The sequence below is a fragment of the Myxine glutinosa genome, chromosome 4, assembly GCF_964187855.1.
Source record: "Myxine glutinosa chromosome 4, kmMyxGlut1.1, whole genome shotgun sequence".
Lineage (NCBI taxonomy): Eukaryota > Metazoa > Chordata > Myxini > Myxiniformes > Myxinidae > Myxine > Myxine glutinosa.
In genome coordinates this window covers 13,089,183-13,115,820 of record NC_136264.1, presented here as the reverse complement: position 1 = coordinate 13,115,820, position 26,638 = coordinate 13,089,183, and the positions used below count along the sequence as shown (strand labels likewise).

Genomic DNA, 26,638 nt, shown 5'->3' with positions numbered 1-26,638 from the left:
CCGGGGTACACACCGGGTTGGCGGTTCACCACTGATGGTATGAAATCACATAATAACTGATTATATACATACGCGCACGCGCGCATGCACACACGCACATGCACACACACACACAAAGATTGGTCATGAAAGAGAGGTGAAGGGGTGAACAAATACATGGAATGAGAGTGGGATAGTGTGGCCACAGATGGATAGAATTAATGAACAAGAAAATAGTTCAATAGTTGAGGGAGAGGGAACATGAAAATCTGAAAGTAAAGGGGTTAAGTTCGTTTATGTGAATGGGGGTGGAAAAGATTGGTTGGTCGGGATGTGGGGGAATGACATGAGACGGTGGTAACCTGCTTGTTTGAAGACCTGCAGGGTGGAGTACAATTGAACCATATCCATAACCAACAGGTGGTAGTCCAATTGATGTACAATACAGGTGGTGTACAATACAGGTGGTGGTGCAATTAAAACCTGTAGGTTGGAGCAGGAACCTGTAATTTGTTCAGCATAGCTCACTGACTTTTTGAGGGTACTGTGGGATCTTTAACACCCACTAATTAATGCTGGTAGATATGATGCCCAGTTGTCCATCCATGGGATGGGCACACACATTGATATATCCCGTGATTGCAAAACATCAGGATGGCAGTTTATGGCTGGATCGGTATTCTCTAACCAAGGCTAGATAGCTTAGAGGCGAGCGTGCTTACACATCTGGACTATCCTGCTCGCTCCTGGGTTTTTGCTGGCTGGCATAAACGGTCCACCACGTGGTTTTCGGTTGGCCTTATGATACCTTGGAGGTGGTGTCCACTCTTAATTGAAGGTGGTCGATTCTGAAACATTTGATTTTTATATTCATTCACCCTTGTACGGACTTTGTGTTTGCAGTACTGTGTTTATTTGCATGTGCCTGCAGTGCGAGATAAAACTTGCCCAGCCCAAAGAAGTGTATCAGAACCAGACATGGGGACGAGGAGGAGGAGGAGGAGGGGGAGGGGGAAGAGGAAGAGGCAGAGGAGGAGGTAGTGGAAGTGTTGGAGGTGGTGAAAGTAAGTGGTTCTCATTTCCCTTTTTGTTGTGGTTTTCAGATGTACGTGTTGATCTCTTTATTACATCACTCTTCTTTTACCCCTCCCAATTTTTACATGTTTGGCCTTTTTTAAAATTCATTTTGTTGTTTTTTGTCTTTGCTTACAATCCACATTTGTTCTGTTGTGTTCCAGCTACACCGCAAGGTTGGAATTCTGGTTACTACAACCAGGGTTACAGTGGCTATGGCAACTATGGAGGAGGCTACGGCAGCTATGGGGGGTACGCTAGTACTCCATATGACTACTCGTACTACGGCTACGGGAACTACCCAAATTACCCAGACTATAGTGGTATGTTGAGGATTTCTGTTCAGACCTGGTGTAATTGTGTCGATAATTGAGTTTATTTGCACATTTTGTAACTGACTTGGTCAAAACAAAGCAGAGCCTTTTTCATTTTTTTTAATTTGCATTTTTCCGATGCAAAATCTCTGATCGTGGAAAAGCGAGGACGTTGGGTAGGTGGGCAAAGTATTGACCGTGGGGACGGTTTGACACAAGTGAGGGAATGAACGAATAGGGACAAAGCCCAATAACCTGCAAAGAGGATTATGTTGAATATGGTTGGGTTTTTTTGGCCGAAAAGATGTTTGGGGTGGAATGGTGGTGCACTGTTTGCTCAATTCAATTGCACTTTGCCTTCAAGGGATAATCTCTCTGAAGTTGTTTCACAAATGGGCGGAAATAGGAACTAAGCCTGGAATTCGGAAATTTAGCTCGGATGGGTTTACTGTAAAATGAATGTGTGTCTTGGAGGAGCTTGGAAGTGTAGGAGGGTTGAGAGCGTAGAAAGTTAGGCTGTGAAAAACAGGTGCCACCTGTTTGCCTGCGATGAGAGCACAACACACCTTGTGCTTTGGCTTCGTTACAGGATTTGGTTTATACAAGGATTGAAGCTGCTTGGAGGAGCTGAATGACAAAGAGCAGCAGGTTCACAAACGATATGGGGGGGGGGGGGGGGGTGGGGGAGTGCTATGGACATACAATGAGGAAAGTCAGAATAATGGAGGAGAGGAATGGGAAAGAATCGTTTTGTGTGAGCACATGAGGAAGTGATTGCCAGCGTATTTCAAAGATTGAAGTGAGGAAGACGAGAAAGCATACACATGGTGACAATTCTACAATTGGGAGAATAAGGGGGACCAATGAATGCAAGTGGGCATCCAGCCTGGTCTTTGGGAGGGTAAGCAGATGAGTTTTTATGGACGCACACATATGACCAATAGTGGCTCTGAGGGCAACAAGAGCAAGGCGAGATGAAGGCCTGTATAAAATAGAGTCCACCAACTTTCCACCGGTGGTCGAGTGACGGTCTGCCTCTGAACAGTTTGAGCTTGATGCAGCTCAGGAATTCCTTAGTTGTACAAATAATATCCAGATGGTGATGGGTCTTTGCCTGTTTGGTGATATGATCGCCCCACAAAAGGTTATGGCAGATAATGAGGCCAATATCGGTTCCAGGGACTGCACTACTTCCATTGGCTGTCCAGAGAAGTGGATTGGATAATCGAGGCTTGCATACATTTTACATACCAACAGCATGGTCATTTTGAGGAAGGATGGGAGTGAGAAGGAAGTCGGACAAAGGGGGGACCAAGCTTAAACGCATCAAGAAGAGCGTTAAAGGAAGGGGAAGCCACAGATAAATCTGCAGTGGAGCAAAAATCGGGAATGTTTGACAGACAGTCCATTCGGAGAGAACGACTGCACGAGATTTGTCAGGTTTGCAAGACTTCCAATTGTTGGGCCATGTCCTGATTCCATTAAGGTCTACAGAGAGGGACGATTTTGCTGCTGCCAAACTTCAGGATGGGTGATGTGTCAGAGGATGGTAATCAGTGAAAAGATGAGGATCTCCATGGTGTCGGTTGATGTTAATTTGAGCTTTAGATGCCACATAATCCGAGAGAGATAGACGTTGTACCTGGACACCAGCCCATGCTGGATTTGTTTTTGTTTTTTTTTAAAGAGAAATGCTTGTTTTTATGTTTTATTGGTGTTTTAAGTATCTCCTTGCAGTTGCTACCTTGACCAGTTACAAATTTGCTGCCAAACCTCCATGAATGATGATAGACTTGTACAAGAAACGTGTTTCAAATGTTATTTCACCTTTACTTTGTTGCTACCCTTGCAATTAAGTTCTGAGATCTAACATTCTCTTAAGGTTTGTATCAAATATCATGAGAAGATAAAGGATGTTGTTTTTTTTCAAATTCTGAGGGCAGGTTGCATATTGAAAGCCTTTTTGCCCCTTTATGCTTCTTTACTGAAATATTTTTTACGGCGTAGCCCACCATTGGGCAGAGACGTCTCGAACAGTGTTTGTATGTATGTATGTATGTCCCCTCAAACGTATACCAATCAGAGCTGAGAATATGGTCACATGACAGGGTGACTCTCCACACTCTGCCATTTTGATTTATATGCCGTTAATGCCGAACATATTGTCGAACCTGTCATATATCACAATCGCCATGCTTTTTTACCTTTACGCTTTTCATTCAGTGTGAAACACAAACAAACCGATTGTTAAAATGATCATAAATTAATTGAACGCATCAGCGTTACGTCTCTTCCAACGTCTCTTCCAACAATACCGTGCATATAGGCCTTAGGCGTTATGACTCACCGTCCGATTCGGACAAATTAAACCCAGGTTTCTTCATACAGTGGTATCGCTTCAGTAGTAATAATAATACGACAACACAACAACAACAACGTTGTTGGAACTAAGCCTGGAATTCTCTTCAGGTGGTGTACATAATAATAATAATAATAATAATATTCAGTCATAATAATAATATTATAGTAAATATAACCATAACACTTTAATCCCAACGTCGTGAATGGAAAGTTGATGGACTGAAGCGGTGTAAAAGCGGAAGTAAGGAATTCACCTCGGTTTTTTAAATTTTAAATAATATAATTCTCGTAATTATAATGTAACATTATTATAGTAAATCTAATCATAACACTAATCCCTTTGTAGTGACTGCAACAATCAGTCATGATGCGACTTCATACCATCAGTGGGGAACCGCCAGTAAGGTGTCCCATACAGCTGCTGCTGCACCTTACTGGGAGCGATAAGCACCGCCTGCCACACAGTAACTATCTCTGGTATCCACTCAGTATATGGAGTCAACCTGGATGTGGTTGGGAGTAACTAATGAGTATCTGTAATTTGGTGCTCCAACCTAATGAGCGAACGTCATGACGTCATCGCCACGCATGTCCGCATTGCCTGCCAAGCTCCCGTGTGTCATGTGGCCCGTGTTGATTGACTGCAGGAAGGTGGAAGACGTGTCTAACCACCACCAACGGGCCACCAGGTGGGCAGAGGACGAGAGGTCTCCACCCTTAATTTGCGTGCGTGCAGGTCAGTGGTTTAAAAGCCGCCGACAAAACTCCGCTCAGCTTATAACTGTCAGCAGGTTGGACTACGCACAGGTGGTTCGTAAATTGCACCTTAAAAGCATTGTTCCCAAATATCCCTGCTTGTGGGATTATTTGCCCAATTAACTACACTTGATTGGAGTTCTTTGTCACAATTGATTGGGATTCCACGATGTGTAGTGTTACGTGGAGAGAGGTGGATGCAGGACATGTATGCACTGCGTGCCTCAGTTACCACCACCTCCACAACAGCACCACGAAGTGCACGCGACGCATGACAGAGGAAGAAGAATACCACGTACAACGAAGACTGGGCCTTGCTAAAAATAGATCGGCATACAGAAAAATCTGTGTGAAGTCGAAACTGCGTTAGCCAAACCCGCTTAAAAAGGGTATACTGTGCCCAACGTGCCCACGGAATCAGATGGCTTAATTCTTTAAAATGTACTTGCTCATTTGGAGTGATGAAATGGACAGGGATCGAAAGACGAGACAGAAGAGAAGAACCGACTCCATGTGTGGTGAGACTTTGTTCGGCGTTCTTTGTGGCACCCTGCGATGTCTGTCCAAGCACTCTCTCTGTGCACCACCAAACTATGCAGGCCCGGGTAGGAAACGCAGTGTGACAGGCACGAACCACAAAGGATAAGAACTCTGGCTAGCAGCACTCCCACAAGACAAGCGCAGACAAACAGGCAGGGACTACGAAGAACAGCACAGAGGAACCAATCAGGTGATGAAACTTCATGTTAGGTTACCATGGGGTGTTGCTGATCAGTCCTAAACCAGCGTAGTGTCTCTGTTGTGATTCGGTCCCGTGAGGTGGGTGGGACCACTTTGATACGCTGGGCAGTTTGTCCAGGTGTTTGCGAAAAATGTACAGGAGGACTGATTACCATTGAAGAACGTTGCACAGTGTGAGGGGGAGGGAGGTGGTATGGCCCTTGAGAAACAGACATTTGGGCAGGAAGACAATAGCTTTTGAACCCTACTTGAGATTCTCATTAATTACAGCAATTACATCACACCCATGCGAAACATGCACTCTGAAATAACTATTCTAATCTATTCTTCATTTACCCCTTATATTAAACAAAATACGTAACAATGCAAGCGTTTCCAAGTGCTTTACCTTCACTTTCTCAATTGATTTTTGCATAAAATCAAATGGAAATACAAAGCTAAAATACATAATCTGCAGAGTGAAAAAGTATGAATTATATTAAAATACATGGCAGCTTCAACACCATGGAGTGATGACAACACCAGAAACCAAACCAGCTTTGGGTCTTCGTTCACATTTGCTGACCGGCAAACCTGAAAGCCATCGGATGGGTGGCAGCCGGATGTCTTCCACCGCCCGAACAACTTACCACCACATCCACTGCCCACAGAACTGCCGCCGGACCAATCCAAACACTAGGAGCCACGTATCGAGCGATGCCGTCGCAGGGTGAAGCCCAGTCCACCATGCACCGGTCAGAAAAACTTCGTTCCGGGACATACCTGGACAGCTCCATGCAGCCGCGACCTCAGTCACCTTCCCGTCACACGATGCAAAAAACGCGTGAAGTATTTTTGTGGTCTTCCAGTCATTGTTCTGACTGGAAGTAAAAAAAAAATCACCTGGTCCCCCACTCAATCAGTGAACCACAAAGGGCAATATATTGCTGCCTGCCTAAACATATGGTGGAATGCAATAGTTACTGCTTGATGGTGCATTTTTAAGTTTTCCTTTAGTTACCTGTGCCACCAAAGGTGGATTTCACCCTTCCCTGTCTCTGCCGTTTGTTTGTTTGTTTGTGAACAAAATATCTCAGTTGTGGACGGATTCGGACGAAATTTGGCAGAGAGGTAGCGTGTGTGACTAGGACGAAATGATTAGATTTTGGTGAAGATCCGGATTCAGCTACTAGAATTTTTTAAGTGATTCTTCGCCATTGCGAGATGGGGCCAAACACGATACATAGCAGGATATATCGAAAGGTTGTGGCCGGATTTGGATGACAAAAGGTGGACCGGTTGGGTGTGACAAGGAAGAATCGATTTAATTTTGGTGAAGATCTGGATCCGACAAGTATAATTTTTTTTAAGTGATTCTTCACCATTGCGAGGTATGGCAGGATACCTCAAATATATATATACATGCAGTATATACATACAGTAATATATATATACAGTATATACATATACAATATATATATATACAGTGTCCCAACACCTTAGCCCCCCTGCCCCCACCCTGCCCAGCCCAACGTAGGAGAGGTAGGGAGAAACCACGAATAGGGGAAAAAAAGCTTTATTATTCGACATCTCATGTGCACAGTTTCAAAGCTTTGTTTCAATATTTGGTGTGCCCGCCGCCCGCCGACCGAACTGCCTCCAAACGCGCTGGGTAAGATTCCAAGAGAGACACAAACAAGTCACGATCGAACTCCATTTCTTCGAGGACGTTAGTCAAAGCAGTGAGAAGCTCTTCCCTGGTTTTCTGGAGGCGTTGTTCAACTCTGTCCTTGAGTATCGCCCCCAAATGTTTACAGGCGTTGAGGTCAGGCGATGCTCCTGGCCACTCATCGTTTCCGAAAAAAATCGACCTTGTTCGCCTTCAGAAGATTCTGGGTCGCCAGTGCGCTCATGCACGGGGCTCGGTCGTGCAGAAACGTGGTCTCCTTGATGCTGAGGACATTTTCTGGGTTCCGTGAGAACGGAATAACATGGCGGGTCAGCACAACGTCTCGGAGGTATTTGCCGTCCCATCATTGTCCTTGCTCTTTGATGACCCACATCAGCCTTTTCGCTGTGAACATCAAGAAGGCGCCAACGCACCGTGCTGTCTTCGATTTCTCTCGAATCTTGAGTTCTTGTGGAATGTCATCATTGTGAAGAGCCCAAATTCTGTCGTTCTGGAAGTTGGGACGTCGAGCCTCATAAATGAAAAAATCATCAGAAGGGGCCAGGAAAAGAAAATCATCAGAGGTCCACTCACTCAAAAACTCACAAAACCACATTCGATCCTCGACGTTCTTCTCCGTCAGCTTCGGTGCTGGAATTTGGTGAAAAGCCTTTGCGCCAATGGACTGAAGGAACCTGCGGATACTTGATAAGCTCTTCTTCTTCCCTCGAACCCGTTCAATCTCCTTTTGGAGCCCTCGAATGCTTTTTTTCTCCTTGGCAAGCGACTCGATGATATCCCTGCTTTCCTGAGACAAACATTGTGCTGTCTGTTCGGGCCAGCTGTCCATCTCGCAATCGAAGGGATCACGGTTCCCAATTGCGTTTGACGAAGTCCTCAGACCTGTTCAGGTACTTGGCAACCCAGGAAAGGGATATGGTTCCCGGCGTCTGATCCCTGGCGACTCGGAACGCGATAGCCATGATGCGGCACATCCACCTTTTCTTCTCGGAATCACCCGACCACGACATCACTTCACAAAATCTGCAACAGAACAAGAAAGGCTCATTAGATCATTATGAAATTTGGTATTTGAGATGTCAAATGAATGATCCTTCCCGCTATATGCCCGCCATTGTACAGTGGCGATCCAGTAGAGCTGGGTGGGGGGGGGGGGGGAAGGGGGGGCAAGGTGTTGGGACACCCTGTATATATATATATATATATATATATATATAGCTTCTATATATAATAGACTTATAAATATAGCAGGATATCTCAAACAAGTAAAAGTTATGGATGGATGATTTTTATTTAATGTGATTTTTCTGGTCTGCTCTGGGATACAAAACGTAAACCGTTCACCTGGCGTTTCTAGTTTTGACTAAGACGCTCTTAGCGGAACTTAGCGGAACAGAACAGACTGCAGACTGACTGCAGAAGATTAGTTTGGCTAAACCATTTCACTTTGTAGTTTTATTTTTTGTTGGACACCACCTGTAGCTGAAGATTTTTCACTTTAAGCTTGAGACTTGTGAGGAATCTGAAGTTTTTATTTCAGTATTATTATAAATATTGCGAAAAAAACATTTTTTCGAGTGGGTGGAAATGGGCAGTTAAGGTTGCTGAATTCAATTATTTCTTTACTTTGTTTCGTTTATTTTATTCCTCCCTCTCATCTTCTTTCTGTTTTTCTTTTTCTCTCCTCTCCACACCTTTTCTGACATCATGCAGCAACACAGCAAGATGGTGGTTATGGCAAGGTTCCTCGCCGCGGTGCAGCTCATAGTGGATATCGACCCTACTAAGTTCTACGCCAACGTCACCTCATTTAAAATGGTATGAGATTCATCCCTATCACTCCCCAGCCCTCGCCCGACTCCCCCCGCCCCCAACCCCCGGCCCCACACACCCTCCACTTCTTTACGATTCGAAATTCTCACTTGTAGGATCTAAAGTGCCCCGCTTGCAAGTGCGTCTGTAAAAGTGCACAAAATGGCTTACAACATCGACTTCCTGACCAAGCGTTTGGACAATATAGATGATAATGTTGTTGATCAAATTTTGGCCGAGTTGCTTCTACTAATCAGACCTGCCGTTTTGCTCGTGTTACGTAAACTTCACAGTACAAGCTTGATTTTTCAGTTGACTTTTTCAGTGTGAATATGTAAATATTTATTTTCTCCCACTGAAACTTGTGTTTTTACTCGCTGTGAAAAGTACAATTTGAATCGAACAGGCAGGTTGGAACTGAAGACCTCATCCCACACCTCATTCAATATGCGTTGGTTGGCCACAGCTCATTGTCATCTTTTTGAAGGGTATACTGTGGGGTGGTAAAACTTGCCTTTTCATTCAGCTGTGTTGCTTATGGTAAAAAAATGAGCTAAAACCTAAAAACTTATGCCGCTTCATCTCCAAAAGCGCTGCATATAAAAAATTGAGGCATGGCTCATTGTAAATAACTCACAATGGTGAATATAATATGTTGATGATGTCATAGGTGCCTCCATTATGACGTCATAATTCAACAAGTACAAACTTCATCTGATTAAGATGAAATTTATTGAGCATCATCTCGGGATAAATTGGTGGGGGTAAAGAAAAAAAAGATGTCATCGGTCACGTGGTTTGACCGCCATATTTGTTTCAACACAAAAGCCTTAAACCCCACTGAAAACGCGTCCTGGCAAGGGTCTGCAATTTCTGATTGCTCTTTCTAGTTGTTTATATAAATATGCCCTTTCTTGTTTCCATGTTTAATTTGGTAGAAAGCAATGAGCATTTATGTGTTGAAGCACAAAATTGAATAAAGATGAGAATAGAGTTGCAGTCGGTGTTCTCGTAAAGTATTTGAGTACACAGTTAGTTTGGAAAAGGTGGCACCTGACTTTTATCGACGAGTGCAGTGATCGGAGGGCAAATGCTTGAGGGAGCTTAAACACCAGTTATTTTCATCTTGGGAAAAAAATTCGAAATTCATTGTTCTCCCAAAGTACGTTTTCAACAAATAACTATGGTTTCCCACCCCAAACAAGAGATTGTGTTGTGTGCTTCCTTAGATTTGTCTTTTCAGCTCTGCCATAAATGTGCAGCAGCTTCCACAATAGCTTGACGTCATGCAGAACCAGGTTCTGGACCATTAATACACACATTGAGAACGGCTTTTTGACGGTTTTCAGGATCATTTTTTCCTGCATTGTGCTAAATCTAAACCATCAAACCATGTTCCACCGAAACAGCACAAGTGAATCTTCGGCATAGTTTACAATCTGTCTAAATGTGCAACGATTGGCTGAAATAATTCTGAATGATCATTTGTTCAAAACTATTGCCAAAACTGTACTTTCGAAATGGCTTTATCAGCCCGAGATTGCTCAGTGCACATGTGCAGAAACCCCTGGTAACGAAGTAAATTGGAGGGCTTTGAGATATCCTGCCTCCCAGATAAGGATTGTCGAATGAAACGACTCAAAAAAAACATTTGAAGAAGCAGAAAGTACTTTTAAGCATTACCTGCTAGAAAGGGGTGTGCCTCTGCACAATGAAACAGTTGGAGAACTTCCTGATCAACTCGTCCCAAAAGTTGATATGTTGCAGTAATTGGTTATTTTATTGCAAAAACTACCGACGATATGAGCATTTAAAGGCCGAAGGCTCGTAGATATTTCTCGTGGCCCGATTTTCTCATGCATCTAATTTGCCTTCATGAACGGAACAATTATGGTTAACCATCCCGAAATTTCCACCGTTTCGTCTGAATGCTGAAAATTGCTTAAAAGACTTTGAATTACAGATTCAGCAACTGTTAACCTGCCGCCAGCAATGCCTGGTTGAAAGTGCCCGGCGAGCCGAACCGAGTCACTGTCGAAATGGAGTGTGTGCCAAAGACCTCATTTAGAAAGCCTACGTCATTTGGAAAGTCACGTATTGCCTCTGACTAACTGTCCATGTCTTAAAGAGAAAAAAAGGAAAACGAACATGCTTCTCAGTTACCTGTCCTGGCTATAGATGATGATGATGATGATGATGATGATGATGATGTTGATGATGTTGATGATGATGATGATGATGATTATTTCCATTTTGAAATGATTTTCTTCACTCACATTTTTTTGAAAATTAAGATTTTCAGCCATTTCCTGGATTTCATTTAACCATCTTCCTCGATGACGGCCCTTTCTTCTTTTGCTGTCTATTTTCTCAACATGCACACGTTTCAAATTCTCACCATCTCTTCAACAAATGTGGTCAAATTACGAGGATGAATACATTTGGACACTGCTAAGGAAATTGTTGTTAATGCGAAGTTCTTCATTCACACCGGTGCTTTTCTTCTGTGCCAAATGCCCTCAGCACTCCACTCCACCACTAACTCTCAGCTGCTCATCTCTTGGTCATATTTCAGCTTTTAAATAAATGTTATGATGGGAAATGTAAAAGCTTTGAGAAGGCAGTGTTTGGTGAGTTTGCTGATGATACCACGAGACCAGATCTTGTTGAAGTTACTCATTGCTGTTCTTCCCATTCTGATATGCCATTTAATTTCCTTTTCACAACTCATCATTGGTGACAAAAGCTCCTTAAAGGTTAGCGCTCTCTATTTTTTTCTGAAGATTCACCAGCTACGTCCATAGTTGGCTTTTCTTCACCTATTATATCATTACTTTAGTCTTGCTGGTATTGATTGATGTACAAGCTTTCTATTTTTCTTTATTCATTGATTTTTCTTGAGAAATCTTCATTTCAACAACAGACTCTGTGAGCAGAGTTGTGTCTTCCGCATTTCTGATATTGATCTTCCGACCGACCAATTGAAGCTAGTCCAATTCTCGAGTGCCACGTCCTCTTCTGAATCCAGCTTGTTTGACTGCAGTTCTCTTTCTGCGTTGGATCAGAGCCGTCCTTGAAGAATTTTGAAGAGGAATCTTTCAGTAGATATAATACAAGTGATGGTTCTATTGTTTTCACATGCTTGCCTTTTTTCAGCAATGGGCTGTAGATGGATTCTTGCCATTCAGATGGTCACTGTCTAGTTTCCCAGATTTGCAAAGTTTGTGTATTGGTAGGATGCTAGATTCTCCAGCAACGTTTATTCACTCTCCTGCTGCATTGTCAATTCCAGATTCATCAGTCTCGCCCCGAAGTGGTTGCGGGACTATTGCAATGCCCTTGTATGTTTGGCTGTCTGGGTGTCCACATCGATATATTTTCACTCTAAAAAAATTATTTGCAACTGCTTCTCCGATTGCTGCGAAATTAAAAAAATTGGAGGGACTTCCCATGTAGAATATTTATTGATAATTCTGCGTTATAGGTCACATGGTATGGCAGCCATATTGGATTACAGGGGAAAAAGTTGGACAGCTCCGAAACTGCTCAATGAAAAAAAAAAATTGAAACCTTGCCTCATGTCAAGTCCCCATGGGGTATGTAGGGTTATAACAATGACATCGGTGAAGTGGTACTCTAGCCATAATTGGTTGAATCGAAATCCATATCTGAAACCATGTCTGATCTATGGCCTGATTTGAGTACAACAACAACAACATGCATTTTAAGGCCATTTTCCCTGCTAGAGCGGGGGACAGCCTTGCGGTCCCCATGACAATCTTCTCCATTTTGCCCTATTTTCTGCATCTCTCCTTGTTAACCCCCTTGCCCGCATTTCTTCTTCCACCATCTTAAGCCAAGTCTTTCTCGGTCTTCCCCGTCCTCTACTTCCTTCTACATTAACTTCCATCACTCTTCTCAACCAGTCACTTTCATCCTTCCTCAACACATGACCAAACCATCTCAACCTGTTCCTCTTCACAGCCTCAATCACAGGCAATATTCCCATCATCTTTCGCAATTCATCATTTGTCTTCCTCTCTCTCAACGATACTCCGCACATCCATCGAACCATTCGCATTTCCACCCTTTCCAGCCTTCGTTGCTGCTCTACGTTCATTACCCATGTCTCGCTCCCGTAAATCATAACACTTCTCACACATGCAGCATACACCTTTCCCTTCAGCTTCAGCGACACTCTCCTCCTCATCAGCACGCCACTCAGTTCCCGAAACTTCTTCCATGCACATCTCACTCGAGCAACCGTTGCCGAGTGATCCACCTTCTCCATTCAGCATGTCTCCGAGGTAGCAAAATGTTTTCACACCTTCCAGCTTCACGCCGTTTCCAAGATCCAACTCAACATTTCCTCCATCTGCAGCTCCCTCTGTGCACACCCTACATTTGAATGTAGCTGCCACACTGGTAAATGACCCTCTCAGACCACTACATTTTTGATGAACCCACTCAGTGCACATTGCACATTGAATGGAGTTCACTCCGACACCCTTCCTGCACACAGCACACGGCCACTTCCCAGTTCTTTCCACCTCACCACATGCTTCACCACTTGCCATCACCTTCGTCTTTCCGATATTCACCTTCAGACCTTTTGTCTCCATACATTCCTTCCACTTGTTCATCTTTTCCTTCAGTCCATCCATACTTTCCGCAATCAACACCAGATCATCTGCATACAACAACTCCCACGGTAAACCCTCCTTTACGTTCTGAGCCAGCACCTCCATCACAGCTACAAATAGTAGTGGACTTAGTACCGACCCCTGATGCACTCCCACCTTCACCTCAAACTCACCACTGTTCCCGTCCTTCATCCTTACAGCTGTGCGCGCTCTTTTGTACATTGCCATCACTACTCTGATCAACCATTCCTCCACTCCTAACTTCCTCAATGCCCATGTCAATACTTTGCGTGGAACCCTATCGAATGCTTTCTCCAGATCAACAAACCCAAAAAACAACTTCTTCCTCTTATCCATGTACTTCTCCTGCAACTGCCTCACAATGAAAAGCGCATCTGTCGTTCCTCTTCCTGGCATAAATCCAAACTGCATTTCGTCGATCTTCACTTTCTTCCTTATCCTCCTCTCCAACACCCTTTCCAATACCTTCATTCCATGCTCCAATAACTTTATCGCTCGGTACGGGCCACACTCCAGGGGGTCACCTTTCCCCTTGTATAGAGGGACGAGGGTACTCAGTTCCCAATCCACTGGAATGCGGCCTTCTTTCACCACCAGATTACAGATCTCTGTCATTCTCTTCACACCCCAACTTCCTGCTGCCTTCAACATATCTCCCACAACTCCCGTCGGCCCTCCCGCTTTTCCACTCTTCATTGCTTTTATCGCTTCCTCAACTTCCTTCTCAGTTATCTTCTCTGCCGGTCCTAAAACTGGGTTACTCTCGATGTTGCCATCCCATTCATTCTCTGTATTCAACAGCATTTCCATATATCTTTTCCATCTTCCTTTAATTCCATCTGGGTCGACAACGATTTGTCCCTCTTCATCCTTCAAGCAACTCACCCCCATCACATCACACCTCTCTTTCGCTATGTGCTTTGCAATCCTGAATACTGCTTTCTGACCCTCTTCCGAATCCAAGCGTTCTCCGAACATTTTCCGACATGCCTCCTGCGCCTTTGCTACCTCTTTCTTTGCAGCCTTCCTGGCTGCCTTATAACTTTCATGCTCTGCTGTTTCTGCTCCCGTACCCTTCGCCTTCTGCCACTCCTTGAACTTCTTCCTCTTCTCGTGAATCCTCTTTCCAACTTCAACATCCCACCACCATGTTTCCGAGTGCCTCGGTGGTCCTTTTGTCCATCCACATACCTCACCAACGGCTCCCAACAGACGAGCTTTCATTGACATCCAACCACTTTCAAGCTCAACCACATCATCCTCTACCCTACTCAGCTTCTCTTTTAATGCCTCCCTTACTGTCACCTCTTTCAACCTCCACACCTTCATTCTCGGTTGGTACTTCACCCGCCGAGCTCTCCTCGCACCTTTCACCCTTATGTCGCAGACAACCAAGTGGTGCTGTGAAACAGCCTCCTCCCCCAGGATCACCTTTGTGTCCCGGAGGTGCCCCCTATCTCGCCTACGCACCATCAGGTAGTCAACGGTTGTCGTTGCCCCACCTGACGTGTATGTAACAAGCTTATTATCCTCTTTCTGGAACTGAGTATTACAAATCAACAAATCAGCTCCATCAGCAAACTCCAAAATCCTTTCACCTTCTCCATTTCTCACCATATCCGTAACCCCCCATGAACTCCCTCAAAACAATCCATACTCCTTCCCACATGTCCATTCAGGTCTCCTCCCACCACAACAACTTCCTCATCTTTCACGTTTTCCATCAGCTTCTCTATCGCACACCAGAACTTGTCCTTCTCTTCATCGCTTCGACCAACCTGCGGAGCATATCCCGAGATGACGTTCACCAAGAGCTTTCCAATCATCATTTTCACCATCATCAACCTATCACTCACTCTAGTCACACTCACCACACTGTCTACAAACTCCTCAGAAAACAGGACACCAACACCATTCACGCCCTCTGGGCACCCTTGCCACACAAACTTGTATTTCTGTCCCTGCCTACCCTTCACCATTCTCACACCACTTCCCTTCCATCTCGTCTCTTGCACACAACATATGTCCACTCTTCTTCTGACCAATACTTCCACCACTTCTCCTGATCTCCCTGTCATTGTCCCTACATTCCATGTCCCAAACCTCAGAAACCGATCTCCACTTCAGGCTGCACCCTGCCCATATGTACTTGTAATTGTCATGGTTCTCTTTTTGAGGCAATGTTTTTATGGCCGGATGCCCTTCCTGACACCAACCCTCTTAGTCGTCTCTTACGACACGCAGGGATACGGTGTACCTATTCTGACCAGGGTACGCACTGGGAAACATTTAAAACATGGAAATTCTGGGGGGGGGGGGGGGGTGGCGTCAGCATCACGGCTGCGGTTTAAACGTATTCCAACAATATCCAAACAGAACCATGAAAACCATGAAAAACAATCCGGGAAAAGTCTCCAAGCGAGAACGTGGATTTGAGAAAGAAGGGGCAGATGTGGAAGAAAAACGAGATACAGGGGGCGGGGCACAAGCCGAGACGAGGAGGAGAGCGAAGAAGCACGTGTCCGGGAGGAGAGAAAGAATCAATATAGAATTCTTTGTCTAGGGAGGTGAGGTGAGGGGGAGAAAACAAAATAAAAGAAACAAGCAATACAGCGAAGGAAATAACCCAAACCGACAAAACACCGACGGGGGGAGGGAAGCCCCAAGTCACCAGGCCGCGCACGAGGTACGACTCAGAAAACGATTAATTATACACAAGTTTGCACGAACCATAAACCAACACCAACTAGAAACGCACAATAACACGTACACAGCAAAATAACCAGTGGAAATTTGACAAAGACAAGAATGGGAAAACACTCAAACTTCGATGCCGTGGAGAGCTCGCAGCACGCCTCACTTGCCCGAGGAACCGGAAGTTCAATCCTGATTTGAGTGAAGAATGAAATTTATATCATCGTTCAGGTGGTCCAGTGGCCATATTGGATTGAAAATAGAAACATAAAAAATCATCTTCTCCAGAACCACTTAACAAATCTATGCGCATCTTCATACATATGATCAACAAGCCATGGGGAATGTCTTTGGAAAGTTTTATTTATTTATTCAAATTGATCTTCATTGACGCAATTTAGCCTTTGTGTACAAAAGTGATTGTTAAATATCCTAATAATCGATAAAGCTATGGATAATAGCCATGTATGTGACATAATAGGGTGCATGGATGGGCCATATTGGTGGTGTTCTGTTAACAATAGTTTTTGTTTTTTTTGTCAACATAGTCAAGGTTTGTGGAAGAGCTAGTACACTGAACGGATCGGGACATAACAAACAAAAACAGGAAGCGAAACACGCATGTTTGGGGTGGACAAGATGGATAGAGAAGGAAACTCCAAGGAGGGAGAATTGATTTGGAAGAGGGGGGGAGGGAAGGGTGGTTAACAAGGGTAGAAAAGATAATGGTTTAGGATTGGGGGGTTGGTGGTTAACAGTTGTCTTGAAGACCTGGATGGAAGTATGAGATTGAAGAGAATGTGGAAGTTTATTCCACCGGTGGGAAAAAGTGGAACAACTGATTAGAGGTGAGCAGTGATCCTGGATTTAGGTAGTTTCACCAGAAGGGTGAAAGTTTGTGTATTGGTGTATTTTTGTTCAGAATGAGCGTGCGAGGCGAGACCACGCTCAAACGAGTGCCATTCTAGTTTTTCATGGGCTTGATTGCTTCTAGTCAGGTTCACTATGTCAATAAATTATATTTCGTTCAAAATCATGGTAGATTAGCAAACCTATACATTTTTGGAAAGGTTATAGCATAAGGAAACTAAAAATCAATGTTTACATTTGGAGAGATACCTGTATGGCGGCCATTTTGGATTTTCAAAATGGCCACTGTAAAATACATATTTTGTTCTATTTCTGCCTCTAATTACCCTAAAAACTTTTTAAAATATACTAAACCTATATTTTCAGGGACAAGGAATCCAATGAAAGTATCAAATTAGTGCTATGGGGAATGGTAAGACACGAATCAAAGGTTTTGAATTGCAAAATACTGTCTTTATATTCGCGATAAGTTGCATAATCAAATACATGTTATCATTTTGTACAGGCAGTTAATAACATCAAAATGTGTCACAATAATTCATATCACCAAACATACACAGGCAGTCAGCAAAATCATATATACACATGCAGTCAGTATAACTTCACATCTACACAGGCAGTCAATGACAAAATATACACAGGCAGTCAATGGCATCAAACATACACGATTACAGAATATGCCATTCAGAGTTCGTCATCACTGTCCTGTGTGTCGTATCCGACAATATAGTCCGCATCGGTTTCACAGTCCGTTCCACACAAGCAAAGGTCGGTCAAATTGATTGGCAAATCGAATTGGTCGAATGGTCGATCGAATCGAATCGATCGAATTGGTCGAATGGTCGATCGAAGCGAATGGTTGAATGGTCGAATTGGTCGAATCGAATTGGTCGGAATTGGCAAATGTAAACATTGATTTTCATATTTTCCATGTAATAACGTTTCCAAAAATGTATAGGTTTGCTAATCTACCATGATTTTGAACGAAAAAACATAGTGAACCTGACTATTCAGAAACTTCACAAAGAATATCTGATTCGAGTGCTGTTTAAATAATATAAATAGCTATTTGACGCTAGAATGAATGGCTTGAGGGCTTTTGGACCCGAGTCGTGCATTAGAGGGTTAAGGGCCAACACGTGGTTTCAGCCCGAAACCTTTTACTCTAAAATCTGATTCCTTTTATATATATCTTTTACTCTATTCTTTTCCATCTGTAAAGTTCTTCACATTATTATTTCCAACAGTTGAGTATATCTTTAGATTCTGTGAAGACCTTACCTTGTTTCCCAAGAGCGACATTGCGTCGACTCTTGCATTTTTCAGTGATGCCACAAACTGATCTAAACACATTTTTTGTCTTAGCTTCAGTTTGTTGTTCTAAGGCATTTTTTTTTTTTTCTAAATTTTTTTGCATTCAGATTTTATTTTCTTAGGTCCTCGTATTTTTTCCCTATTTAATCTAGCCGACTTCAACATTCTTTGTTTTTAAATTAAGCTGAGAGTTTATTCTGTGCTATAATTAATTATTTTTCGTCGAGGAATCTTTATGCGTCCGCAGCCTAAGAAACGGAGGTATGATGTTTTTGGGTTGCCTGTCCATCTGTTTTGGCCTTTTTTTTGTTACCAGGGTAACTTGTGAAACATGTGAGGGATTTCAAACAAACATGCCCCAAGTATAGACTAATACAAAGATGAACCGATTAGATTTTGGAGGCATTCAATTGAAAATCTTTTTCTGTGATAACTTGAATCACTAAAGAGATTCCAACCAAACTTGGTATTTATATCTCAGTGGTAACTCGGTATCACACAAGTATGGCCGTGCTCACTTGTGAGGTAGTGATGGGATTTTGACCAAACTTGGTATAAGTATATATTATGATGAAAAGATGAACTGATTTGTTTTCAGCATCAAAGGTCAGAGGTCATGTCAGTTGACAATGTGCTGAGAATAGCTGAAGGGATTCAAATCAAACTTGGTACAAATATGTACGATTGTACAGTATATAATTATGATGTAATAATGTGGGTCGAGGCATATCGGTTGACATTGCGACGTTGAGGAGTGCCATTCTCGTCTTGGGTCTCTTGCTTGTTCTGATAATATTGATCTTTGTCCCTAATTTCTTCTCGATCTTTATTTTCCTAATCTTGCATTAGAATGTTTTATCATCATTGTACACGATCTGTTAATCATTTTTGTGCAAGTTTAATTTCATTGAGTAGAAGCTGAAAAAAAATAAAAGGATTAGATGATTAATTGAACATTTACATGTACAGTACTAGCACATACCTTAATTCCTAGTGTTGACTTGCTCATGTGAGGGGGGACTTACAGGTTGAAGATGTAAAAGGAGTTGGAGCGGTGGAGGTTGAAGGCTCAGGAATTGGGGACTCTGCAGATGGTTTACGAACCTTCTTAATGAAGAGGTCGAAGGTGGACTGAACGGCTGCCCATTGTCTTGGCATACATGATTTTGTAGCACGGGAGGCCATCTTGGATGATTCTACTGGCATTGGCGAAGCATTCAGCGTTCGGGTCCATCCTCTCGAGAACACCCAGTCTTGCATCCAAATGCTTGAAAGCCTCAAAGTCCTTCCTTGCAAATCTCTTTGGAGCCTCCTCGGCAGCCTTCTGAGGTTCCACTCCATGAGCTCATTATTCAAGAGCTCCTCCGTGTGGCTCTGGAGTAACATCTCAACATAGTCGACCTCTGCCTCCAGGTGCAGTTGATGCACCAAGTCGACTACCTTTTGGGCCACATCGTCCACGGTCTTGGTAAAGATACGTGACAATTAGTGGCAAAATGTGGCGTACGTAAATAAACATAAAGACGTAAAGAATTGACGAATTTCGATTTTTATTTTATTTTAATGGGCGCTTGCGTAAAGTCGAGTTTATGTATGTTGAGCTTGCTTAACCCGACTGCCTGTACCTATAATAGTTTAGGTGGAACGTTCGTGCCTTGGACGTGCTTCTGAATATGACGAGCTTTATTTTAAGGGGCAGTATTGTGAAGTAGTTTATTATCAGAACTCCAGTCTGCTCCAGAAAATGTATTCACATTTTTCATTGATTGCAATCTCTTTTGGATTACGCAATAATCGATTTAGTTTTAATATGTTTATGCAAATATCGATCGTTCGTCCATCTGTACGTTGCCCATCTCTGTCCATCACCCGTCTATCGCTTCTCTGTCCGTTGCTCGCTTGTTTGTCTCTCCGTCGCTCGCTTGTTTGTCTCTGTCCGTTGCTCGCTCGTTTGTCTGTCCGTTGCTCGCTCGTTTGTCTGTCCGTTGCTCGCTCGTTTGTCTGTCCGTTGCTCGCTCGTTTCTCTGTCCGTCGCTCGCTCGTTCGTCTCTGTCCGTCGCTTGCTCATTTGTCTGTCCGGCGCTTGCTACGTTTAGGGACCTCGTCTGAATCTGAAGTGATGGTCGTAGATGAGACCATTGGAGAAAAAGAAAGATTTCATATCCACTGTAATGATGAAATGTGGCCTTGCTGACGATTGTAAGTTAGCTTTTAGATCTGTAAGGATATTGTTTTTGTACTGTGGTTATTTAATGCGGTGATGTTGGCTGACTTCGAAGGAGATGGAAGATGATGGCACCGCCCGGCAAATGAAAGGGCGAACACAGCAGAAAAAGGTGTGCAAGAGCAGGGTTTTGAGGTCACGTGCACTGGTGCCATCCGGTCCACTTCACAGTCTGGTGTTGACAAAGTTAGCCCCCTTATTCCAATTATTTTGAGAGCCTTTGTCTCCATGGCGTTGCAAAGTGCAAACTGTGAGGCAGGGGCGCCATCCCAAAGGCGGGAGCAGTACTCCATCGAGCTGCGGATGAAGGCCTTCATGGTGGTTTTGAGTTTGGATTTGTCCATGAAGGAAATCGCAAGACTTCGCATGGTTTTTGTGATATGCCACCATTAAATATTTGTGAGGTTGCCCCAGCGTCTGGCCCTACGATACACAATTACATAGAAATAAATGGGGTCCTCTCCCCACCCTGATCCTCCAGAACGATCAATTTACTGTCTCACTGCCTAAAACCGGTCAGCGAGTACGAACTACGCATGTACACACTCAAACACACAAACGTCTATCACTCGGTGTATGACAAACCATACTTTCCAACCATTTTCGTTTTGGCTGTTTGGACACTTCTTGCTTGGATGATTCTTTTTGGTTTTGAAATTGAAAGTTCTTGCTCCACCGACATCCATGTTGAAGAACAAAGCCAAAGAACCAGGTCAAGTATACTTAGATTTTTGTTTGTCTTTGCTTTCTCAAGTCGCTCTTCTCGTGGTTGTGGGGTAGGGGTGGTTTGAATGAAAGCTAATTCCTTCGAAGTGCAATTTCATTGACCTACTCCAGAAACGGTAACGGCTGCATGTGAAGTACATTTTGCCTTTTGGTTAGGGTATTTTAAATGCTGTTTCATCCTTCACGTCACAATCTTCTGTTTGATACTACCTATGGTTCCCAGCTTTATCGTTGTCTGTTTTTCTCTGTTTGACAGTCAGAGGCAGTCTCGGAGGTATTTTGCTTGAGTGTTTTTTTGATGAATTTTGCAGGCCTGTTTTTAAAATCTCTACGCATTTTGTAGCAAGGCAAAAATATTGCCACTAGTTTACGAAAGTAAGAATTGCTAACATTTTTGTAAGTGCCATGTTCTTGTTCATAAAGTTTCAGAAAGTGTAAACTTGCCTGGCTTAAAGAAAAATGTTGCTGAAATTGTATTAACTAATTAGCTGTATTGCTAAATTTGACAGCAGTTAACTTCATAGCTGTGGCAACATTTGATCCTGTGACCTCATGTGACCCCCACCCCCTCCAACTTCTCCCTTATCCTCGAGCCTTTCCCAAGAGGGCATCTTTGGGCCAAAGGTTGCGACCCAGGCCAAGGTCTCAGTCCAGGCAGCGGATGCCAGGCGAGCATGGGTGAATGCGTGGTGGGGTATGACCTTTAACGTTTCCCTCCCTTTCTGCCCCTTTTCCCACTCCCTCAGTGGTTGTAATGAACTAAAGTAACTGGTTTTAACACTAATGAGCCCAGCTTGATTTCTTTTTTTTTTTGTGATAAAGGTGTGAGTTGGAGCTGCTAATCCTAATGGTAAACGAGTCCCCTTTGCGCCCATTCAAATCAAACCCTTTCCATGTTGGTGCCCTGCCCTCATTGTTCACTCACACGTACACTTCACCACGTTCTGGAGAACGGCACAACACAATGCTTGGGTCCAAAGCCTTTTCAGGGTCAACTTATCTTTCTGTTGGAGATGCCTTCAACATACAGGTACACTGGCTTACAGCCAGATTTCTCACCTGGATAAAAAGGTTAATAAACCATCTTTCTGCTTGGTTTACATTCTGTGTTTGCTAACGGTAATGATAATTCCCAAGTTTTCTTTCCAGGTTAAAGGTAAAGGCTTAAAAGGGTCTGAAGAGCTTGCTAAGACTGCAGCCATCGTTCTTTCCATTTTTTTTTAAATTATTCAATGTGAACAGTTGAACTAACTATCTCCCTCCTTCCCTCCTCCTCCTCTTCCCCTCTTCCTTCCCTCCTCTCTGCCTTATGGGATTCTCCTTCCCTTCTCCTCTTCCTCCTCCTCCGCTTTACCCTTGCAATCTTCTCTTTCCAATCTTCTCCTCCACATCCTCCATCTTCTTCTCGGCACATCCTCCTACTCCTCTACCTCTGCCATCTCCTCCCTCCCCATTTAACAGGCCTCTTCATCTTCGATGGTGACGGAAAGGCATTTGGATCCAGAAAGAATTAAAAGACTTGATTGAACTGCCATGGTTTCTATTGCTCCCTACAGTTTTATTCTCTCCCCTTTAATGACCCCTTGGGCCTCTAATTATGCAGGCTGTAGAGTTTCTCTTCATTCCTTGCTTTTCATTTTTGTGCATGGAAGATTGATCTGTTTTTTTTTTATTGTTGCTCCTGCTTTATTGTTCAATAAAAGCACGAGAGATGCTTGGTTTTTTTTTTCTTTTTTCTATCTCTGCTTTGAAGCCCGAACTGCTTAGTTAGCTTTGTTTTGTGTGATGACATTTTAAAATGCCTTCATACCAATGCTCTTTAATGTATTCATCTACATGTTAGCTAACGGTGCACTTTTTGTGGGAGATGGAGGAGGAAAGGGGGAGACTGTTTCAACAAATTTCTTACAAGCATATATATTGTAGTTTAATCTTACTATAGTAGTGGAGCCATCAGTTGTGTATCAGAGTTTTTTGTTTTTTTTAAATATTTCCCTCCAATATTGGTTGTACTTCCATTTATTTTGGAAATGTGACGAGGTGACTTGCTTGTGTAGATCTGATGTGTTCACCAAGAGGTGAACCCATGCTCTACCCAGTTGGTGTACATCCTGCATTACTCGGTTGGTGTTTTTGTTTTCCCATTAAGCAGATTCATTGGAAGGTGTTGTCCACACGAGAATCCAAATCTTGGGAAGGAAAATACCACTTGTCGTGGCGAAGTACACCGATAATTAATGAATTGCTCACTCCTGGCTCAGTCCTCCAGCTGGTCCACCCCAGTTCTAGTGTGAGTGAAGTGTGCACTCTGTTGCGACGTTTGTACATTTTCTGTGCATTACCTGGTGTGCTTTGGTTAGTAATTGTAAAAAAAATAATGATGTGGATAAAACTGCAGCCCCAAAATGTAGTAACATGGGGGTTCGGAAAACATTTGCACATTTGCTGCAATGTCAAAATGGGCTCCGACCAGTCAATTCTTTTTAACAAATTGCTCCCACCGCGGCCTGCACACGGCTCCATCCATGCCAGATTAACCCGTAACAAAGTAAAACGTTTTGAGAGAATTGCATTCGCAAATTCACCGCTTTCTTTTTTTTTTTTAGAACCACTTCCTTCGATGATCCTTTTTTTATATAAAAAAAAAATTTCCAAAGTGTTTTTGTAGTTTGCTGAGGACTTTTTTTTTTTTTTTTAGTGGCTTCTCAGTATTTGGCTGAGTTGAACACGTACATCTTCCCACTTGTAGCGTGAGCCCCTTTGAATGCTTCATTTTGATGATCCTTAACTGGACATTTCTTTTTTTGATTTGACATTTATGCACCGGTGTGTTCTGTACTGGTAAAGCTTTTGGTGAATGCTCACCAATATTTTTCATGGCTTTTTTTTTTGTTGTTGTTAATTGAATCTTCCTGTTTTAGAAAATTCCACACCAGTGATTAAAAAGGGGTTCAATGTGTTTGGCTTTTTAATTCAGGAGAGACTCATGAAGACTTTATTTTGTTGTTGTTGTTGTAAATCTGCATTTAGACCGGTGATGATACTAGGTTTGGTCATTTAATACTGCAACACCTGTTTGGGGATGTTTTATACATATAAATAATATGGTGGTCGTGGCAGGTTCGGGTTGGGGTTCTGGCCTCCCATTCACCACTGCCCATCCTTGCCAAACATCATAGGGATAATCAAGCTACGATTATTTTTATGGCATGTAGATTTATTACCTATTACCTTGTGGTAGGAGGAGACCTAAATGGACATGTGGGAAAGAGTATGGATGGTTTTGAGGGAGTTCATGGGGGTTACGGATATGGTGTGAGAAATGGAGAAGGTGAAAGGATTTTGGAGTTTGCTGATTTGTAATACTCAGTTCCAGATAGAGGATAATAAGCTTGTTACATCCACGTCAGGTGGGTCAACGACAACCGTTGATTACCTGATGTTGCGTCGGTGAGATAGGGGGCACCTCCGGGACACAAAGGTGATCCTGGGGGAGGAGGCTGTTTCACAGCACCACTTGGTTGTCTGCGACATAAGGGTGAAAGGTGCGAGGAGAGCTCGGCGGGTGAACTACCAACCGAGAATGAAGGTGTGGAGGTTGAAAGAGGTGACAGTAAGGGAGACATTATAAGAGAGGCTGAGTCGGGTAGAGGATGATGTGGTTGAGCTTGAAAGTGGCTGGATGTCAATGAAAGCTAGTCTGTTGGGAGCCGTTGGTGAGGTATATGGATGGGCAAAAAGACCACCGAGGCACTCGGAAACATGGTGGTGGTATGATGAAGCTGGAAAGAGGATTGGCGAGAAGAGGAAGAAGTTCAAGGAGTGGCAGAAGGCGAAGGGTACGGGAGCAGAAACAGCAGAGCATGAAAGTTATAAGGCAGCCAAGAAGGTGGCATGTCGGAAAATGTTCGGAGAACGCTTGGATTTGGACGAGGGTCAGAGAGCAGTATTCAGGATTGCAAAGCAGATAGCGAAAGAGAGGTTTGATGTGATGGGGGTGAGTTGCTTGAAGGATGAAGTGGGACAAATCGTTGTGGACCCAGATGGAATTAAAGGAAGATGGAAAAGATATATGGAAATGCTGTTGAATACAGAGAATGAATGGGATGGCAACATAGAGAGTAACCCAGTTTTAGGACCGGCAGAGAAGGGAGTTGAAGCCATAAAAGCAATGAAGAGTAGAAAAGCGGGAGGGCCGACGGGAGTTGGGGTGTGAAGAGAATGACAGAGATCTGTAATCTGGCGGTGAAAGAAGGCCGCATTCCAGTGGATTGGGAACTGAGTACCCTCCCTCTATACAAGGGGAAAGGTGACCCTCTGGAGTGTGGCTCGTACCGAGCGATAAAGTTATTGGAGCATGGAATGAAGGTGTTGGAGAGGAGGATAAGGAAGAAAGTGAAGATCGACGAAATGCAGTTTGGATTTATGCCAGGAAGAGGAACGACAGACGTGCTTTTTATTGTGAGGCAGTTGCTGGAGAAGAGGAAGAAGTTGTTTCTTGGGTTTGTTGATCTGGAGAAAGCATTCGATCGGGTTCCACGCAAAGTATTGACGGGCAATGCGGAAGTTAGGAGTGCAGGAATGGTTGATCAGAGTTGTGATGGCAATGTACAAAAGAGCGCACACAGCTGTAAGGATGAAGGACGGGAACAGTGGTGAGTTTGAGGTGAAGGTGGGAGTGCATCAGGGGTCGGTACTAAGTCCACTACTATTTGTAGCTGTGATGGAGGTGCTGGCTCAGAACGTAAAGGAGGGTTTACCGTGGGAGTTGTATGTAGATGATCTGGTGTTGATTGCGGAAAGTATGGATGGACTGAAGGAAAAGATGAACAAGTGGAAGGAATGTATGGAGACAAAAGGTCTGAAGGTGAATATCGGAAAGACGAAGGTGATGGCAAGTGGTAAAGCATGTGGTGAGGTGGAAAGACTGGGAAGTGGCCCTGTTCTGTGTGTAGGAAGGGTGTCGGAGTGAATTCAATGTACAATGTGCGCTGAGTGGGTTCATCAAAAATGTAGTGGTCTGACGGTCATTAACCAGTGTGGCAGCTACATTCAAATGTAAGGTGTGCACAGAGGGAGCTGCACATGGAGGAAATGTTGAGTTGGATCTTGGAGACGGCGTGAAGCTGGAAGGTGTGAAAACATTTTGCTACCTCGGAGACATGCTGAATGGACAAGGTGGATCAGACTCGGCAACGGTTGCTAGAGTGAGATGTGCATGGAAGAAGTTTCGGGAACTGAGTGGCGTGCTCATGAGGACGGGAGTGTCGTTGAAGCTGAAGGGAAAGGTGTATGTTGCATGTGTGAGAAGTGTTATGATTTATGGGAGCGAGACATGGGTAATGAACGTAGAGCAGCAACGAAGGGTGGAAATGCGAATGGTTCGATGGATGTGCGGAGTATCGTTGAGAGGGAGGAAGACAAATGATGAATTGCGAAA

At 43.6% G+C, this 26,638-nt stretch overlaps 1 protein-coding gene across 2 annotated transcripts in view; it reads left to right on the top strand.

The window, feature by feature from the left end:
• The window catches only part of LOC137424447 (heterogeneous nuclear ribonucleoprotein A/B), a 67,799-nt gene extending 43,642 nt beyond the window's left edge, over positions 1-24,157 (top strand). Inside the window, exons 5-9 of one of the 2 annotated variants that reach the window (XR_010983928.2) lie at positions 911-1,043; positions 1,218-1,376; positions 8,608-8,712; positions 21,792-21,866; positions 22,660-24,157. Coding sequence is in view for 1 of the 2 variants with exons in the window: in XM_068111915.2 (XP_067968016.1) it covers positions 911-1,043; positions 1,218-1,376; positions 8,608-8,681 (366 nt within the window). In the remaining variant the exon portion in view is untranslated. The remainder of the gene's footprint in view (positions 1-910; positions 1,044-1,217; positions 1,377-8,607; positions 8,713-21,791; positions 21,867-22,659) is intronic. The other variant, XM_068111915.2, reaches the window with a different exon arrangement.
• Positions 24,158-26,638: the final 2,481 nt, after the last annotated feature.